Raw genomic sequence first — 20,567 nt, 5'->3', positions numbered from 1 at the left:
CATATCAAGTGGTGATCAAAAACACCAGGATAGTGATATCGTCTAATGCTGTAAAAGCCATCTTAGGACTCGTTCGTAGACACCAGAATGCTAATGTCATCGAATGAGTAAGCATCATCTCAAGATGCGATCGAAGACGCCAGGATACTGATTTAGTCGAATGCAGTAAAATCCAGCTTAGATTGCATTCGAAGACCACAGGATACTGATATGGTCGAATCATGTCATAAAAACTAGTTTCAAATGTGTTCTCAGATCCCAGAATACTGATGCCAAGGAATGCCGTAAAAACCATCTTCGGACACATTCGAAGACACCAGGATACTGATATCGTCGAAAGCGTCTGGATATGACAACCCAAACGACGACGATTTACTTCATTAAGTCTTCGGGTGTTATAAGCAAAAAATTTTTAGATGATTCCAGACAGAGAAGTTCAACGGATTAAGATCTGGCAAGCATGAAGGACAAACAATAGTGCTTTGGTTTCTGATCAGATGTTTTAACCGAACTCACAACAACTTTCAACTGTCAATTGGCGTTGTCTTCACTGTCATTTGAAATTGGAACCAGCATGTGTATTTTCGTTATTCTTATGGATTCAAATATGTTAACGTGTGACACCATGTTCCATTTCAATCTTAGTTCCTCTTGATATCATTTTTTTAATTATATTAAATTTACAGTAATATTAATTACAATTTTGTAATTTTTGAGTGTTTACAGAAATGACGAAAATAAATATTCAATTATAGAAGTCAATTGAAGTTTGATTTATTCGAGACAAATTGATAAAACGGGAAACTTAAAGAGCAATTTCAACTTTTAAAGCATTTACTGGTTAGAAATTAGGCATTTAGAATCAAATTTAATCTATATTCATGTTCTTTCTTACATTTTCAGGGGTTTATGGTGGCGATTTTGTACTGTTTCTTGAATGGAGAGGTAAGTTGTTTTCGATGCTGCTTTTGCTAAATAAAAAATATACTAGCCGCCTTAGGAGACCAACCATTCGGCCATCATATTAATAATATTAATTTAGTAATAATAACCAATTTTTAATGGACTATACCTTATCACATCAATTGAAAATCTGTTTGAAATTATATTTGCACAAAAAAACATAAAGCATACTGATTGGCGAGCTATGGCGAGAAAAGTGGCGAATGAAATTGGCGAAATCGCTCTAGTTGTTGAGGCAGAAGCTGTGGAAAACTATAGTAGATGCGGACAAGGGACTTTGCCATGAGTTTTTTTAGGAGAGTGCTTCCTAATATACTGAAGAAAACCGAGTATGCATTTTGAGCACCTTTTTGTCGATCGACTCAAATTAAAATTTGACACAAAATTGCAATTTAAGTAACAAGATCACATACTAAAATTCATTTTTATAAATCGTTGCGTTTTTTTAGTTATCCGGTTTGCATGCAAGAATAAGTATACTCCAACAAGCAGTCAACTCTTTGACGAATTTAGCTCAAAATTTGATACTTTGGATGTTAAAATTGTGAGCCAAATATTATCTAATTCTTTAAGTTTGTTGTAATTATATTCACTTGCTAATTTCTAACAAGGGGTTCACATAAGTTCTAATAAAGGAGTTTATATCAGAGAGCGCCTTGCATGACATACGTGCACAATAGTTACGATATATTAACTTTTGGGGCGAATTTCTCATTTTTAATGAATCTTTCGTGTCATCCTTGGCGAGTTTTTTGGCGCTTAATCCCTGGCATGCCTTTAACAGTACCAGACAATCGATTTTTTTATTTTAGACACGTTTTTCTTAATTGATTAAAAAACTTTGACATAGAATTGCATTTATTGTCACAAAATCACGTACCAAATTTGAGCAACTTCAATCCAGAAATAAACAATATGAAAATTATTTATATAAAATTTCCTGAATCTATATAATAAAATATACATTGTATTTAGAGAGCGCTAATGCTGCTACAACTAAAACACAAATGAGCTTAACCAAAATTGAATTAGAAATAAATATTAAGTTTATAGTCAAAATTCAAAAAGAAAGATAAAATGAATGCGGCCCGAAGACTTTTTCAAGGGTCACCCTCAGGCAAGGATTCAAACCAGGGATTTTTTCTGTGAAGGGTCTGACTCTCGTCCAACAAACTGACCCGTCATGACCCGAAAATCCCAGAAAATTGAGGTTTTGGAGACAAAATTAGTATCACAAGAATAAAAAATATACCAAAACAAGTAAAATCAATCCAGATAAGAAAGCAGCAAATCAAACCACAAAATACCATGAAAATGGAACCAAAATCATTTAAACAAGAAAGCAAAGTGCTTACTAATTGAAAGTATAATTTCAAAAGACAATGTGAGGTATAAACATGTTAGTGCCAAAGCACTTATTTTTCTTTCTTTTTGAATTTTGACTATAAACTTAATATTTATTTCTAATTCAATTTTGGTACCAAATTTGATATATTTAAGTGATTGTGTTTTTGAATGATCGCGTTTACATGTTTCTGAAATTCAGACAGACAGACGTTCAACACCTTTTTGAATTTGGCTTAAAATTTGATTAGTGTTTACACTATAAATTTTAAATCAGCGTACTGAATCTTATCTATCTAGCTCTCTTTGTTTTGTAGTTGTCGTGTTAACTTATATTCGAGCAACTGGACAGACAGACTTCCCCAGAACGGAATTTGCTCAAAATTTGCTTGAAATCTCCAAATGTGGTATAAAGACCGTATAACAAATTTCATCCGTCTAGCTCAAAGCGTTTCTAATTTATCTTTGTCACAGACAGACGGACGAATATATATATTTTTATAATGTGTTTTTTGAGCTCATGGATATCTAAAACGTGGAAAATCGAGAAAATCTTTTGTCCGAATTTTTTGACGATTACTATACTTTCTCTCTACTACGTACACGAGAAAGTAAAAAGAACGCGTTTAATTTTGCAAAATTTACTTTCGCCCAACGAATTAAACCCTTTCGTATAATTTTTATCCAGTGCGATTGAGTTGAGTCACGACAGCCCAGGCAGAAAGTCCTTTTCAAACTTCTTTTTGGAAATTATATATTTCTTAATTAAATCAAAGTTTTCATCTTTAAAAAGAGTATGTTAAGTTTAACAATTAATTTTACAAAAAAAAAGTGACTATGGTTTTAAAACAAGCCTCAAGAGAAACTTAATTAAGGAGCTTAGCAGAGAAACAAGAGATTTAATTAAAAGTGAATTATAGTTTTGCTTTTTTTTTTCCTGATTAAATTCGAAAATAAAAGATGTTTTTGATAATATTTTTTTCTTCTTCTTCTTTTGCATTATATAATATTTAATAGTGCATTAACTGTAAATACTAAAAAATTATTTTAAACTTTACTTTTGCTTGTTATACTGCAAATCAATTCATTCGTAACTATTATAAACCAGATTGCGATTTCATAGAGTCTACGTTTCGCACCAGTGCACGACTTTAAACAACTTTCTGAGTATTTATTGCTTAATCCGCATAAGTCATCTAACGCATTTTTATTTTTATTTTTGTTTTTAAAAAATGATTTTAAACTTTTAAGAAGTTAGAGTTTTATGAGTAAGAGGTAAAATGCGGATTATAAGGTAATATAAGTGCAAATAAATTGCTCATACACACATATGAACAATTAGGATATGATTTTACGCCAAATTTTTATATTTCATAACAGAACATTTGCCATTTTTATGAAAAATAACTTTAAAGTGTATTTCTTAGGAAAAAAATTATACAATATTAGAGTAAATATTTCAATAAAAATTAGTGCTTTAAAGGGTTTTTTTTCCTGTCAAAACAAATTCATTAAAAATACGAAATTTCTAGTTAAAAAAATTCATCAAAATATTTATCGAAAAGCCCAGCGGCATTAAAAAGATTTGACTAATTTATTTTACTGTATTCAGTTTTAAAATTCACTTATAAAAGCAGAAAAAGTGCAAATATAAGGAATTCGATTTTTGTAATGATACATCAAATCAAAAATCGATCTCATGAGGCAATAACTTAATTTAAATTAGTTTCAATATCATTATTTTCATCGGTAAACATCCCTTTTCCCAACTGTTTCAAATATAATTCAAGTTAAAATCAATTTAAGTATTTCTCACTTAATAACAGAAAACAAAAGTTTTCGTTTTTAGATCTGGACTAAAATGCTTAGCTCGAAGTGAATAGTTACTGGTTGAACAACAGGAAATGTATAGATTTTAAAATACAATTTTAATACTACACGTATCAACATTTTACAGATATAATAAAAGTGCCGCTGGAAATGAATCATTCATTGATTCGTAGGTTTAGTGTAAATAACAATTTTTTGAAAAATTACATTGGGAGTTGAATTTGTAGGAAAGAACTTTATTGAGTCTACTTCATGAAAATTCTCCAATAGTACCGTTAATTAAAACCACTTTGCAATGTTACAAAAAATTAGCCACAGACTAATTTTAGAAAAACATTTCATTTTTTTAAATATATATAAAATTTGTAATAAAATTTTTTTAATATTACTTGATTCTTGAGACAATAATGCAGTAATTGATATCAGAACCCGATATTACCTTTTAATTACAAGTATAACATGCATGAAAATTAGAAGTACATTAATTGTAAATTTAAAAAAAAAAAAATCACTCAGATTTAAAAAATTCTACGGATTTTAAAAAAGCCAATAACGAATTGTAAAGAAACATTCACTAGTAATTACTAAAAAGGCAACCAATCAGTTTTCTTTAATAAGGCGTAATGGTACTGAAATTAAGAAATGAAATATATAAAAGAGGGTCAGCAGAAAATATTAACCTTGTTATAAAATGCTTGGGTGACATAAAAGTTGAATATAGTAGCATAAAATGTTTGTCATTGCATAACCTTGATCATAATTTTTTTATATCGTTGAGCGAATGACATATCTTATCAATATATGCAAGAGTAAGTCAGCCATCTGACTCTCCGACCCGCCACGAAGGCACACGGATTTAAACCATAAAAACTGAATGACAGGACCGCCGCAACAGCAACATTGGCGGGAACTGTGGTTGAGTCCTAAGGGCCGTCACCGGCCACGGTACAACCCTCCCCGAAGGAAGTACGTCCCGTCATCGATGGGAGGAGTCAGATCCCCCACCTATTAGTGTACCCTCCAGGGTGGCGAGATCCAACCACCATGCCGGAAGTATCTCATCCTCATTTCGAGGTGCCCCCGGGGGGGGTATATGCAAGAGTAAATGAAAATTTAATTTTTAACAAAACGGTGAAGGAGAAAGCGCAGTGATTTCTGTGATTCCATGAAATAAAATCGGCCCCTTTTGTTCATGAGAAGTTTAGACATTGTTTTCTACATTAATCGGTATAATTCGTGATAATTGAATATCAAAATTAGGATAATAAATGTTGTCCCTAGTGTTGCAAATTTTGGACACCCTACTGTGAGAAGTAAAATACCAGCTTGACATTCTTCAAGCTAGAAAGAGGACTCTATTAACACAAGATACTATACGATATCCCCACGATGTTGCTCGATGTTCTGAATGTCAGCTAATATCGAGAAGATATTGTAACAATCTTGTTGGGTATTTTATGCTTATGCGGAAGCATGTTGAAATTTGATAAACTAATTGGTGTAATTACAAATTTTAGTACTCTTTAAATTCTACTTTAATTTCACCTTCGCCAAGATCAAAAAAGATAATGGTCGACATATTGTATGTAAAGTAGCTAGAACTACTCTGCTGGCTTGTTTGAGTTACCATATTGGAGATAAAATCAAGCGAGTTCGCAAATTGTAAAGACTACGTCTATAGCAAAGGATACCGACTTGCTCTAATTGGTTTAGGCCTTGGCATTTTTTTTTTTTTGGCAATGTTTTACCAAAAAGATGCCATACCGAAATATAATATTATAAAAATAAATAAAATTTGTGAATTTATCCCCCCCCCCTATTTTTTACGGTTTACATGTAATATTAATCTGGAACATATATACAGCAGAACAGATCAAATCCTGAAACCTAAATTCGGGAAATATAAAAATGACAATTTATTTAAAATATTTTTTGTGTGTGTTTCTTCTTAATATTATTTTGATATAACTCAAAAAATTAGCTACGAAATCACATATTCCGTTAAAGATTACATATTTATACGTTTTGGGCATTAAGTAATCATCTCCCCATATGTAGTTGATGGGAAAGTAACAAACGTTCAGCAACAAGTTTCAATGACTGCATAAATTATCTAATAAAGGCACGAAAATCATCGAAAAATAAGAATTATATAATTGCTGCATTATATGTTGAGTAATTACTTTCATTTAGTTTTTATACTTCTGTGCATGAACAACATTAGTTACTTGTATTACTAGTATTATTAGTATTATTTATTATTATTATTCATAATTAGTATTAGTATTATTACTAGTAATATTTAGAGAAAACAATTATATTAATTAAAATTAGATCGTGTTGATATTCACTCGTATCTTCCATAAAACTAATGAAAGGTACAAGGTTTGAGCCAAATAAGCGAAAACTACACTATTATGAGTGCAAATCATTGCCAAAAAGATGCCAAGGCTTAAACCAATCAGAGCACGTCGGTATCCTTTGCCATAGACTTAGTCTGTACAATTTGCGAACTCGCTAAAATCAAGGGACATGGCAAAAAAAATTTCACCTAAAATTTGGTATATCATTTACATTTTTGTTAAAGAAAAGACAATGTAAGTGTTCGATTTCTCACTAAGCATGATAAAATCGTGCCAATCTTTCAAAAACCTGCTAAAGTTTTTCATCTTAGATATTTATTATAGATGGCAACAAACAGCTTCTAAGGTTGAAATAAAAAAATTGGCAGGATACCATTTGGGGAACATCTCCCAAATAATTCAATTTTGGCGATTGGCCATCAATCTGACGGCTAACCAAGAAAAATACTTATCTAAAAATAATATTTTTAGGCAATAAATTTATTTTATCAGTCTGTGACTTTGTGCCCACTCTATTCTACCATAAAATATAACCTTTGCACAATGACATTCTCATGTGAGTGATTGAAATGTTTCTTCATTTCAACAGGTCCAGAATTCTTTAAAGCATCATTTCGGTCGATGGAAGACTCAGAAATCTATCGACAGATCGAGAAGCATCTCGTTATGGCAGTCCCGTGCTTCTCAAAGACAAAACAGCAAGAGGACAGTGAGGCAGGGGACTGTTTCATCAATGGTCAAATTCACGAACGACTCCATCAAGACTAAGAGCGTCAAAGGGTCACCAGATATCCGAAACATGGTGTAAAAACGATACTTTTCACTGTGATGGGAATTTGATTTTACTGTCGTGAAGTTGATTTCATAAATTTTGGTGAATCCAGAACGATTATTTGGTAACTTTACATTTGCAATGAACATTGAGACAGTTGCCAAATTTACTTGACTCCAAAGTCAACAGGAAACCAAAGACTGTCGCCCCTGGAAATCGTATCTGAAGCGAAGTAAAGTAGAGTTTACATTCAGCCCGATACAATCCATTCAGTATCAGAAACTGTACAACAGCAGGTACTCGTTCTCATCGAGACAAGAACTTCTATTAAGGTCGTGCTTCTACTGTCCTCAATTTCACAGCATACGCAATCTTTCTTCTGCGCATGCGTGACTTACTGGAATCTTACAACTGGTTGAGTGTAAACCCGCCTTTATTTCGGAAGGAATTGTGATTTGTCTTTCAGTTTTCGGAAGTGTAAAAGAATGCATTTCATTCATCGTGAAAAAATGAAAATTCATTCTAATAGTGCCATTTATGAAGTAGTTTGAAACGACAGTTTTTGAAACCATTATGAATGTACTTTTGTCATTTGAATAAATTCATAAATTAAAAGAAATTGAGTGGGTTTTTTTTTAATTAAAATTTTTGAATGACTGTATTTTTTATGCAAACAACACAAGATGTCATTATCAAACAGGCACCTGATAAAAAACATCTCAAATTTTAAGGGGTCTGAGTTTTTTAAAAATAATTTAATTCCATACTTTCATTTGATTCACAATAATCGTGTACTCGAATTTCTTCAAATAAATATAATCAACTACAATCTATTATTATAATCTATCTTATTTGAAAGACAATATTAAAATAGCACTTAAAAACAAATCTGAGTACCATTCTAGCATTTTCAAAACTGGTCATTTTATAGAATGAAAAACAACAAATAAGCAAGAAATTGTGGAGGTAACTTCATAAGCCAGATAACAACATCCGAAAAGGAGTGTACACTTTTGTCTAGTGACTTTGTTACTCGTCTACGAACCCTAACGTTGCGAGTTCGAATCTCAAACCTGCACAAAATGCTGCCTTATTTTATTACAACCTATAATTATCTAGTATTATAATGATGTTATATGATCTTTTTTTTTCAGTTAGCAAACTAACTCAACAACACTAACGAACACTTTTTAATAGCATATATAAAATGGATTTTAAAAATTGTAACAATTTTTTTGCTATTTTGTTAAATACTTCCTTTTTTATATATATTCGAAACACAAAATTCAGTTTCCTTGAAGTTGACTGCAATGAAATATTTGGTCATTTTAGTTCGTCATGATATTTGCTTCTTGACAACTTTTTATATACATATTAAATAAAATATGAATTGAGATGTTAAAAAGAACAAAAGGAGCCCCAAATCTTGCATTGCTTCCTGCCGCAATATGGCTTAATCCGGGCCTGAGAAAAAGGGCATAAAAAACATGTAAATTTCTCGATAGAATCAGAATTTCAATTTATACTTGTAATATCAAAGCCATGGTAGATTAATTTCTCTTATTACAAAAGCCAGTAGTTTCTGCCCCCCCCCCCCTCTTCTTCTTTCAACGACTTATTTAGCATCAAAATCAATTTATATTTATTTTCATATGTTAACAAACAAATATTTTATCAAGTTGCCATTTTGAAGAATAAATAACTGTGAATAATAGACAATAAATTTTTTGAAGGAATCAAAATTTCAATTTATACTAGTAACAATGGAATCATGGTAGATGCCTTTTTCTTAATTCAAAAACCATAATTTCTTTTTTTTTGTACCAGTTATTTAAAACCCAGACTAATATTTTGTAACACAGTATTTATATATACAAGGTGATCCAAATTAAAGCATCCCTACCCTGAGCTCTCTATACAGCAAACTACTCAGTATAAAGGCTCTAAAATTGTTGAACATGCTATTCAAGACATGGGAAACGGATTACGTAGAGAAAAAAAATTAGTTCCAGAAACACCGATAGACGGCGCTGAACAACATAAAATATGCTAAAATAACACAAATAATCATTAAAAAAAAACCACATGCGGTAAAGAATTTTTCCTTAATTTCTATTACTGATATAAAAAAAGAAAAAAAAAGTAAAGAAACTGCATAAACCCTTGGTTTGCTGCTACTGTTCTAGGCATAAAAAAGGGTAAAGATAAGAAAATATCATTCTTATCAGCGATGGCTATGCTCTTTGCTTGTGAAGTTATTTTATGAAAACAAAGGAAATGCTGCACTTCGAGAGTTTCGTCGACGAGAATTTACGCCAAAGACCAGGTGGTACCAAAATATGCTCGAAAATTTTGTAGTACCACAAAATACAACAGCGCCAACGTCTTGATTAAATTACCTTTATGCACGATGGAGCGCCTCGTCACATTGGACTCTGTGCAGCAGTTTCTTCTGCGGCATTTTACTAATGATAGAGTAATTAGTTTCCGGGACTAGTTCCGACGCTTCCGGAACCTACCCATCTCGTTCCACACATCCTTTTCCCTGTGATTTTTGGTTTTGGAGACACTTAAAAATCTTGTTTATCGAGGACGTCTGGTAACCTTGGCAGATTTGAAAGACAGTACCACTCTGCATTTGAGAAGCATCTCAATCGACCAATAACGATCCACAGTTGAACAAGATCTCCACAGAATGCCGATTTTACATCTGGAAGAAGAGAACCATATTGAGCAGTTTTCCCTTGCACCGATAAGGTCCTTGTGATTCAATGTTTGATACGTTCGAATAAAATGTGTTACAAATGTGCATTTTGAATCTTTTCAATGTATATATATATATATATATATATATATATATTTGTTACACAGCGGCATCTATCTTTGTTGTACAGCACTATCTATTCTTTAATGTACAGCGCCATCTACCTTTGTTCTGCAGCGTCATCTATCTTTATTGTACAGCGCCATCTATCAGTATTTCTGGAACTAAATTTTTTTTTCGTGTAATCCGTTTCCCCCCTATGTCTTGAATAGTATGCTCAACAATTTTGGAGCTTTTACAGCGAATTTTGGAGCCTTTTAGTTGTTCGCTATATAGAGAGCTGAGAGTAGGGATGTTTTAATTTTGACCAACTTCTATTATTTAGACAAAATTATGCAATTTCATAATTACAAAACAAATCAGTCTAACAAATCCGTTTTCCAATTCTACTTTTTATCAAAACGCACTAACTGTAAGCACTTTCACATGAAACATAGTCCAAAATATTTATTAATGCTTACATGCCTTATCAAATGTAGAAAAGATTATTACTAAAAATTATTGAATTGAAATATTTTGGCCAATTAATGAGACTTTTGATTATAACTAACCCTTTCAATTTTTATACAGATCAGTTTCCATAAAACATTGTACCTTTTAGCATTTATTATTTGAGATCTTTTATTAAACCAGAATATCCTAAAATAGTGATTTCTTGATTCTTACATTAATAAGTTGCTTGTTGAATTAATAATTTGTTTATTCATCAGATGTTTTTTCCAATTAAAAATTAAAGTATCATTGTTTTATAATTATCATCGAAAATTTTGCATCTAAAATATTTGTCTTTTAATGGCTATCCTATCTAAAAAAAATCATAAATTGTAAAAATTCCTTAAACTAATAGAAATATCCCAATAACAAAAAGTATATATCAGACAACTACAAACTCAAATTTTGCACTCAAAAGGAAACATATTATATAGGAAGGAATATTCAATGGAAACATATTGCATATGCATATATAATGCATATAAAATTGAATGCATATAAAATGTTTAAAGTGTGCATCTTCATATACCTTCACGTTTTCCTGATAGTTTCATATAAATTCACAAAAATGATTCTATCACACATCCATTCCAGAAATGCCCTCATAGTGAATCTAGGAGCATCTCACTTATCATGAGCAACTTTAAGTAAATCTTGAAATATGGTCACTTCCAGAGTCCATACCATAGCTGTATCTAATGGCAGTTATTAAATATGACAGAGCAGTAGTAACTCATTATTAATGTGTTGTGGTATCCTAATATAAATTTATAGTATTCATGCTAAGTTTCTGCTAATGCACTTTTAGATCTTCAACAATATAAAATAAAAATAAAAAAATGCAGTAAAATATTTTTAAAAATTTTAATATATGAAAAAAAAAAAGTGCAAAGATGGAATTCAAGCAGGTATGAATATGCAAGACAATAGGCAACAATAGATGGGTATCACCATAAAATATTTGAAGTCAAATGCTTTTCTGTCAAACTTAAATTATCTAATTAAAATTAATTTCAGAGATGTTTTTAAAAATATCAATGTTTGTCAGAATATATTTTTAATTATTCATAATTCAATTATCAAGTTTTACTTCAAAATTATACAAAAAAAATAACACAGAAAATCTATGTAATCAAAAATAAACAATTTAATCATTTTCAAATATGGATCTTCAACAAAAGAAAATAATCTAGCAAGAAAATCAAAATGAAAAAATATTGCAGATCTAATTTAAGGTTGATAAGATTTGTGGCAGAAAAAAGAACGCAATAAATAGCAATGATAAATTTATTTTAACAATTTAATTTTAAAAAACAGTAAGGCTATTTAATTTTAAAACTATTATACAAAGCAAATTTGCCTTAATAATTATAAACAGTAATCAATGCTATATACAGTTAATATTTCTACAATTAATAACTTAATAGTATACGTCTAATAATAAATACTCATATATTCTAATAAATAAAAAATATTTTCACTTTTCATAATTCGGTTAATTACAATTATTGCCGCAGGAATATTTTTAATAATTTAAGATCATATGAAATCTCAGTCAAGTCTGCTGTAGATGTGATATAAGAGAAGAATTTTTGAAACCTCATTATAAAGCATTTTTCATAACATATTTCTCTATATAACAAAATTCAAAATACATAACTGCTTTATGTAGGATATAATTTGATCTTTTACTTCCCAAAAAATCAACTTCATCATAAGAAGTAATTTGCACAAGAAAAATTCATAAAAATGATGCATACAAAATACATCAATACAAATACTAATTAGTATAACACACTGTAGTAAATGTTAATTAGTCAAAATATTTTATGTAAATGTTAATTAGTCAAAATTTTTTAGTCAAATAACTTTATTTTTATGTTAATCCCTATTTTTATACGCAAATTTAAAGGAACAATTCGCCATACCAACAAAGATTCTTAATATAAATAAACACATAATTAAAATAAAAATACTTTGTAGATCATTTATCAAAATTGTAAGAATAATTCCTTCTCCCTTCCTGCATTAAATTTATTCACTAATAAAACAAAAAAAAAAACTAATAATACAAAAACTTTGAGTAGAAAGACAAATATACATATATAAATAATCATTTTGTTATCATTTGCAGATATTTTAACTAACTGTATTTTTATGTGCTTTTCTAGTTTCATATTTTTTTAACATCTAATTATAAACTAATGCTTTTTATAACATATTACAAATATTTTCATAACAAAAACAAGATATTAAAAATCAGAATATAACTTATACATGACTTTAAAAAAAAATACATATTTCTGGAACATATATAGTAAAAAAGATTTAAGGAAGTGAAAATACCATAAAAACAGCCTAGGAATTAAAATGTAATTACACTTTCTATAATGCTCATTCTAATGAAATATTATTAATATTTCATAACAAAAATAAAATATAAAAAATTAAAATATAACTCATACATGACTTTTTTTTTAATTACATATTTCTGAAACATAGTAAAAAAATTGTGGAAGTGAAAAGGTTATAAAAAACACTAATTGAAATATAATTAAAGACTTGTTATAAGGCTTATAGTATTACAAAATAAACTCTTTTTTAATTGTACAAAGAAGTTATTGCATTCAAAGATTAATCAGGTTCACTTTTTACTGAATGCTTACGATAAATGTGTATTTTCAAAGACGAAGGACCAGAAAAGATTTTATTGCATACAGTACATGGAACTTTCTCATTGTTATGTATAAGCTCATGTCTCTTCATGACACTCTTTATTGTAAAACCTTTACCACAAATACTACAAACATAAGGCAACTCTTCGGAATGCTTTCGATAATGAAATCGTAAACTTGTTTGGGATGCATATCTTTTAGGACATAAGTCACAAGCAAAAGGCACCTCTTTTGTATGAGTTAAATAATGAGCTTTCAGAGTACTGGAACGAGAATAAGATTTTCCACAGAACTCACATTCATGAAATTTATTATTTGTATGGATTTCCTTATGTCTTTTAAGAGTACCTTTTCTTCCAAAACATTTACCACAAACATCACATACGTGAATGTTCTTTTTAGAATCCTCTTCGTGTACTACTTGATGTATTTTTAAATGGGCCGATTGAGTAAAACGAGCCTCACACACATTACATACATATGGTTTTATTCCTTCATGAGTGTTCATATGTCGTTTCAGATGAGATGAATTAACAAACTTCTTGTGGCAATAATTACAAGCATGTGTTTTCTCCCCTGTATGAGTCACTAAATGATCTTTAAGAGAATCAGCTCTTGAAAATCCTTTGTTGCATATTTCACATACATACGGCCTTTCGTCAGAATGTACGATACTATGTTTCTTAAGTTTTGATAATAATGTAAATTTTTGATTGCAAATGTCACATTCGTATGGTTGATCTCCTGAATGTGCAAGGCAGTGTGTCTTAAGCGAATGTAAACGAGTGAATGCTTTGTTACAAATTGTACACACAAACTGCTTTTCCATTTTCTATTAAGCGCTGGATGGAAGTCAGTAAGTAATAAAATTAAAAATTACTTTCACAATATAATTTAGTGAACATTACGTAAATAGTCATAAATTAATTTTAAGGTAATTCATAGTGAGGTTTAAAATGTATTAAGAAATTTTCAAATTAACTATCCCCATAAATTTTGTAGAAGCTAATAAACCATTAAATAAAAAGTGAGTTTTTGTGACATTTCTGAAAGGTTTGTGTAACAGGCTTGTAACACAAATCGTTATTATATTTTTCCGTACCCTTCATAAGGAATGAAGGTGTGTTCTCCGCCGTATGCTCCAGAATCGTAGTTCTTAGCTTTTGCCGGGTAAACAATAATTGAAATTCACGAATACCACAATACCGTAGCCATCATAAGAATTTTGGTAAACAATCAACATAAATATGCCATGTGCCTATACTTCACTTCAGTTCAAATTAAATAGGTTTCAAACCTGTAATCATAAACAACTCTAGTAAAAGTGAAGAAAAATAATTTTTTAAAAAATTCTACTAGCTCGATATGTATTGGATTCATTTGGATTTCATTTAAAACATGAGGTTTGTATTTATATACTTTATTCGGTTAAAAAATCGTTAATAATTATCCTAGTGGCTAAGAATGGACAATGAAGTGAATCTGAGTCTGAACTATTCGTGACATTGTAATAGATTCAGAATCATGAGTCCATAATATAAAATATAAATTCCATAACTTTCCATGTAACTTCCTTAATAATATTAATTTTTTTAAATAAAATTTTGAGTTAGCATTTGAGACTATAGTTGGTTGGCTCATCAAATTGACATCAATAAATATAAACATATATAATGTGCATGTGTTTTCAATTTGAATAAATAAACATATTCTATAGACTTTTTTCATTTAGTATAATTTTTTATATAAATGAAATATCTATTTTAATTAATGCCCATTTTATACATTTATTCAAAATTGAGCATCTCTCGGATTATTCGCGATTCTTGTGCTGCCATCTGTGTTTCTTGATTAAAAATAAATTTAAAATTATAAATCCTTTCGTAAAACGGAAACAGTATACAGATTACAGAAGCAGAATTTTAATTATTTCGCTAAAATTCTCTTAAGAAACCAAAAATACAAAATCCTATTATTGCAATTTAACATCATGAATGTTGCCCTTTTTTTTATTTACTTTTCATCATCATTTTTTATTCTTATTGAAAATTATAACTAATATATTCTTGTTAATTTCAAGCTCTGCAATTTGTTAACTTGCATTTAAATATTATAAAAAGTAGTGAGTTAAAATTGTCAGATGAATAAATTATTGTTATTTCTATTTTTAGTTTACTCTGATCTTCAATTTGAAGGACCATTTAAATTACAGGAATAATATTTTTATATAGCTGTAAGATAAACACAATAAAATACCGATTATTGAAATTGTAATTTAATTTTTAATGGAATTTTTCATCTATTTCTAATTTGATCAAAGGTAAAAATTTAAATTTATGGGTTGTGATTACACAAGCACTAAATTTATGTCGATAGCTCTCACATTATTAAAAAATCACAACACAAGAATAAATTTGGACTCTTTTTCCCTTTATTCTGGTCATCATTGCGTAGCAGGCGCAGCCTTGCTACCGCACACACACTCGCTAACGCTACACGATACACTGAAGCGTTTTTCTCTTTTGCCGCAAGAGGGCAGCACAGTGACAGGTCGGAACATACCGCCCGCCTTGACATAATGTTGTCAACACACACACACAAGGAAAAACTATGGAATATCACAATTCAATGCACAATGCTGAATAAAAACACACAAATTCAGATTTTAAACACTACACATTACAAGGTAATAACATTAATCACACAATAAAGAACACTAATATAAGATTACACATCAATAGGTAAAATACAAATTTTTGAAATGGCTCTTTTATAAACTCCAGATTGTGTTTTAACTTTTACAACTCTGACCCTTTTATCTTCACCCAGATAACACTCAATTATTCTACCTAATGCCCATTTTTGAGGGGGTAGGTTTTCATCTTTAAGAAGCACTAACTCATTGATTTTTACATTATCTTTTTCTACCTTCCACTTGGACCTCTGTTGCAAATTATTAAGATACTGTATATGCCATTTTCTCCAAAACATTTGAATTAATTTTGTCAGTTTTTTCCAATTGGATAATCGATTGTCTTTAACTTCGATTAAATTTGGCTCTACAACAGTATTTAAGGATCTGCCAATTAAGAAATGAGCAGGGGTTAACACGTCATACACATCGGTATCGGACGACAGAGGTGCAAGTGGTCTAGAATTTAGAATTCCTTCTATTTGCGTAATAACTGTTAGGAATTCTTCATAGCTCAATTTGAAATTACCTAAAATGCGTTTGAAATGATATTTAAATGCTTTAACTCCACTTTCCCAGAGGCCACCAAAGTTAGGTGCTCTAGGTGGAATGAAGTTCCAATCAATTCCCTCTGTTGACAAATAACTAGCAAGACTATCGTCGGGTTTTACAACTAAATTGTATAACTTAGAAAGTTCCTTATTTGCTCCTATGAAGTTTGTGCCGTTATCTGAAAATAATTTCGAACATAAACCTCTTCGAGCCACAAATCTTTTTAAACACGCTATGAAGGCATCTGATGTTAAATCAGTGACCATCTCGAGGTGCACTGCCTTAGTAACTAAGCATACAAATAAACAGACATACACATTATGATAAGTGCCCTTTCTTTGATGTTTATATTTCACAAGAAATGGGCCACAAAAATCTACTCCAGAGCAATTAAATGGGAAGTCAGGAGTCACTCTCTCTTTCGGTAAATCACCCATCAATTGTTTAACTCCTATGGGTTTAACTCTGAAACACTTAATACAATCATGCACTACTTTCCTACACGTTGCCTTACCTTGAACTGGCCAGAAACGTTGTCTGACATAATGTAGTAAAGCAGTAGGGCCTAAATGAAAATATCTTTTATGAAAGAATTCTATAATAAGCTTAGTTACTTTATGACCTTTAGGCAAAATAATTGGGAACTTACAGTTAAAATTTACATTACTATGTCTTATTCTGCCATTGACTCTTAGTACACCAACCTCATCTAAAAAGGGGTTTAAACATTTGATCTTACTTTTGTCAAGAACAGGTTTATTTTTATTTAAACACCTTAACTCTTCTGAAAATTCCCTACTCTGGATTTCCTTTATTATGAAGGTTTCAGCCTTCCTAATTTCCTCTGTTTTCAAGGGACCCAGTCTCCTTTCAGTTGGACTCCTCAAGTTGTGGAGAAATCTGAAAACATAACTTATTACATGCAATATTTTAGTATAACTATTACTACAATTAAGAATATCAGTAACACATGAATTGTTCAATGTAGTAACTAAAACACTTTCACAGTCAACTTTTTTGAGTTCACAGTCTACATCGTCCTTTATCACAGAGTCAGAGATTTCTCTGCATGGATATTCACTGTTTTTTAGAAAGGCAGGGCCTTCCCACCACAAGTTACTCTTGAGCATTTTGGACGGATTTACACCACGACTGATAAGATCAGCTGGATTATCACCTGATGAAACATGTCTCCACTGCTCCTGACACGAAAGGTCTTGAAGTGTGGCTACACGGTTTGCCACGAAGGGTTTTAACTGGGACGTCTCTTTTTTAATCCATGACAGCACAATCATACTATCGCTCCAGTAATAGATATTGGACACTTTCAATCGAAGAGCTGACTGGATACGCTGCATCAATTTCACCAGCAGCACAGCCGCGCAGAGCTCCAATCTCGGGATCGTGAGCTTCTTCAGTGGAGCCACTCTGGATTTACTGGCCACCATCTTGACAACAACCTCACCAGCAGGTGTTTGGGATTTGCAGTACACAACAGCTCCAAAGGCAGCTTCAGAAGCGTCGCTGAAACCATGAAGCTCTATAGCTTCGACGTCGGAAAATGGAAGAATACATCTGCTCACCTTGATGTTGTTAATGCACTGTAACTCGGTTGAAAACTTCTCCCATTCACTATGATTTTCAGGAGGAAGCTGATCATCCCATTGAAGATTCAGAAGCCACAATTTTTGTAGAAAGATTTTCGCTAGTGAAATCACAGGACCAAGGAGGCCCAGAGGGTCAAACAACTTGGCTATTGTGGATAGAACTGTTCGTTTAGTATGAACATCCGTTGAAGTTATGGACACCTTAAAACAAAACCAGTCATTAGTATGGTCCCACGTGACACCTAAAGTTTTGTTATCACAGTCTGCAAAGTCGTAGTTGCATCCAGAAGTGGTAGACAACTGAGGATGATTGCCTCGCCATTTATGCAAGTTCATGCCAGCTCGTTTTAACATGGAAGTGAGCTGCTGTTGCATCTCTATGCATAAGGGTAAAGTCTTAGCACCAGATAGCACATCGTCCACATAAAAATCTTTCTCAACAACGGGTTCTGCAAGGGGAAAATTGTGTCCCTCATCCCTTGCAATTTGAATTAGCGTTCGAGTAGCTAAAAATGGGGCACTAGTAGTACCGTAAGTAATTGTCGACAGTTCAAACGTTTTCACTGGACCAAACTCACTGTCCTTCCAAAGTATTCTTTGTAGGTTTCGCTGACTGGGATGAATGTAAATCATCCTATACATTTTCTCAATGTCCGCAATAAATGCATATGGATGTTTGCGGAATCGCATCATAATTGAAATTAAGTCCTCCTGCACAATTCCCCCATTAAATTGTAAGCTATTGAATGATGTTCCATTCGTGGTTGCACTAGAGGCATTAAATACTACACGAAGCTTAGTGGTCATTTTCTCTGGTCTATATACTCCATGATGGGGCATGTAATACACTGTTTCTGGTTCTGTCTCATGCGTCACGTCTCTCATATGTCCCAACTTTTCATACTCATTAATAAATTCTTCATACAATTTTAAATAAGTTTTATCACGAGATAGTTTACTCCAAAGTGAATTTAATCTTTTTAATGCTATACTTTTAGACTCGCCTAAACAACTAGGTTCCTCTTTAAGTGGGATTGTGACTACATATTTTCCACTAGGCTCTCTATAATGAGTTTTAACAAAATGTTCCTCAGCGATTTTTGCCTCATGGGATTTAGGGGTCTCTAACTCAACAGTTTCTAGTTCCCAGAATTTTTTCATGGTATTGTTTAAATCTTCATCAATAATTAACCCACAATGAATTTTTGGGGAATCAAATTCCATTACACTACCGCAAGCCAAAAATCCAAAAACACTATTTTGAAAAAACAACTCTGCATTTGATGAGTAGATCTTTTCTGGCCTCAACAAATGATAGAACGATTTAGCACCTAGGAGACAACCAACTTTTTGGGGAACCATAAAATTATCAGCCAAATTAATATTAGAAGGAATTTGTTCTTTAACACTTAAATATTTAACTGGGGTTAACTCAGTGATTTTATCTACAACAAGAAACTCAAAATTTTGCTTAAAGCTCTTATCAGCATTTGAAATTTCAGCTTTAATAAATTTGGTAACAGTCATTGAGGAATTATTTAAACATGAAATTGTTACATTTATTTTTTCTTGTTTTAACCCTAATCTGTTTGCACACTCCGAAGTCATAATATCGAACTGACTTCCTACATCCAGCAACCCTCTAACACATTGCAGATTCCCAAATTTATCTCGAATATAAAATTTAGCCGTGCTTAACAATACAGTTCTCATTTGTTTATTTTCAACCGTACTCGTAGCTGAAAATGTCGATTGCACATTTTCATTTGTTGCGCAAGAAGTTGGATAAAAGGAATTAACTTCCGGGTTTAAAGTTGAACTTTCCCCTTTATTAACTATGGTACTAGTTTCGTTTTTACCACTCCCACTGAAATGATCAAACTCTCTGGGATAATGAAGTAACCTATTATGAGGTTTATTACAAAAGCAATTTCTTGCAGAACACTTTTTCACATTGCACATTGGTGAGAGGCATTTAAAACATAAGTTTTGGGATTTCACAAATGCAACTCTATCACTAACAGAAAGTTTTTGAAATTCCTGACATTTAAATATTGAGTGGTTGTTCTGGCACATAACGCATTTAGAATTAATATTCGATAAGAACACTTTAGAAACATTTCTATTACGATTCTCAAAATTTCCTTTACCGAAATTCCTTTGCTCATTTCTATTCGTAACGAATGCGCGGGAAAACTCAGTTTTGGTTCCGGTTTTAGAAGCCACAAATAAATCACATTCTCTACTTAATTCCTGCACATTAAAAACAGATTCTCCTTGTTTAATACTGATATGACTTTTTAAATCTTGAGGAAGAGTGCTAAAAATCTGATCAGAAACCATTAACTCACACAATTTAGAAAAATCATTCACATTACGAAGTTGAATGTAATACTCAAAAACAGATCTAACTCTTGAAGCAAATTGCACATAATTTTCTGTTGGCAATTTTA

The 20,567-nt window shown here is 31.3% G+C and overlaps 2 protein-coding genes across 2 annotated transcripts in view; one reads left to right on the top strand and one right to left on the bottom strand.

Annotated features, from left to right (window-relative positions):
• The window catches only part of LOC129968964 (diuretic hormone receptor-like), a 72,774-nt gene extending 64,949 nt beyond the window's left edge, over nt 1–7,825 (top strand). Inside the window, exons 11-12 of the mRNA XM_056083344.1 lie at nt 904–945; nt 7,090–7,825. Of these exons, the coding sequence (XP_055939319.1) occupies nt 904–945; nt 7,090–7,308 (261 nt within the window). The 3' untranslated portion in view covers nt 7,309–7,825. The remainder of the gene's footprint in view (nt 1–903; nt 946–7,089) is intronic.
• A 5,281-nt stretch (nt 7,826–13,106) lies between these two features.
• LOC129969175 (zinc finger protein 239-like) lies at nt 13,107–14,499 on the bottom strand. The gene has a single exon (XM_056083614.1). The coding sequence runs from the start codon at nt 14,090–14,092 to the stop codon at nt 13,223–13,225; it is 870 nt and encodes a 289-aa protein (XP_055939589.1). The 5' UTR covers nt 14,093–14,499; the 3' UTR covers nt 13,107–13,222.
• Between the last annotated feature and the right edge of the window lie 6,068 nt (nt 14,500–20,567).

Source organism: Argiope bruennichi, chromosome 5 (assembly GCF_947563725.1).
Source record: "Argiope bruennichi chromosome 5, qqArgBrue1.1, whole genome shotgun sequence".
In the NCBI taxonomy this organism is placed as follows: domain Eukaryota; kingdom Metazoa; phylum Arthropoda; class Arachnida; order Araneae; family Araneidae; genus Argiope; species Argiope bruennichi.
Note: the sequence above shows the minus strand (reverse complement) of the source record. Positions and strands in the feature narration are given on the sequence as shown.

Coding starts and splice junctions, on each gene's coding strand:
- LOC129969175 (XM_056083614.1), bottom strand. CDS start 14,092: ATGGAAAAGCAGTTTGTGTGTACAATTTGTAACAAAGCATTCACTCGT.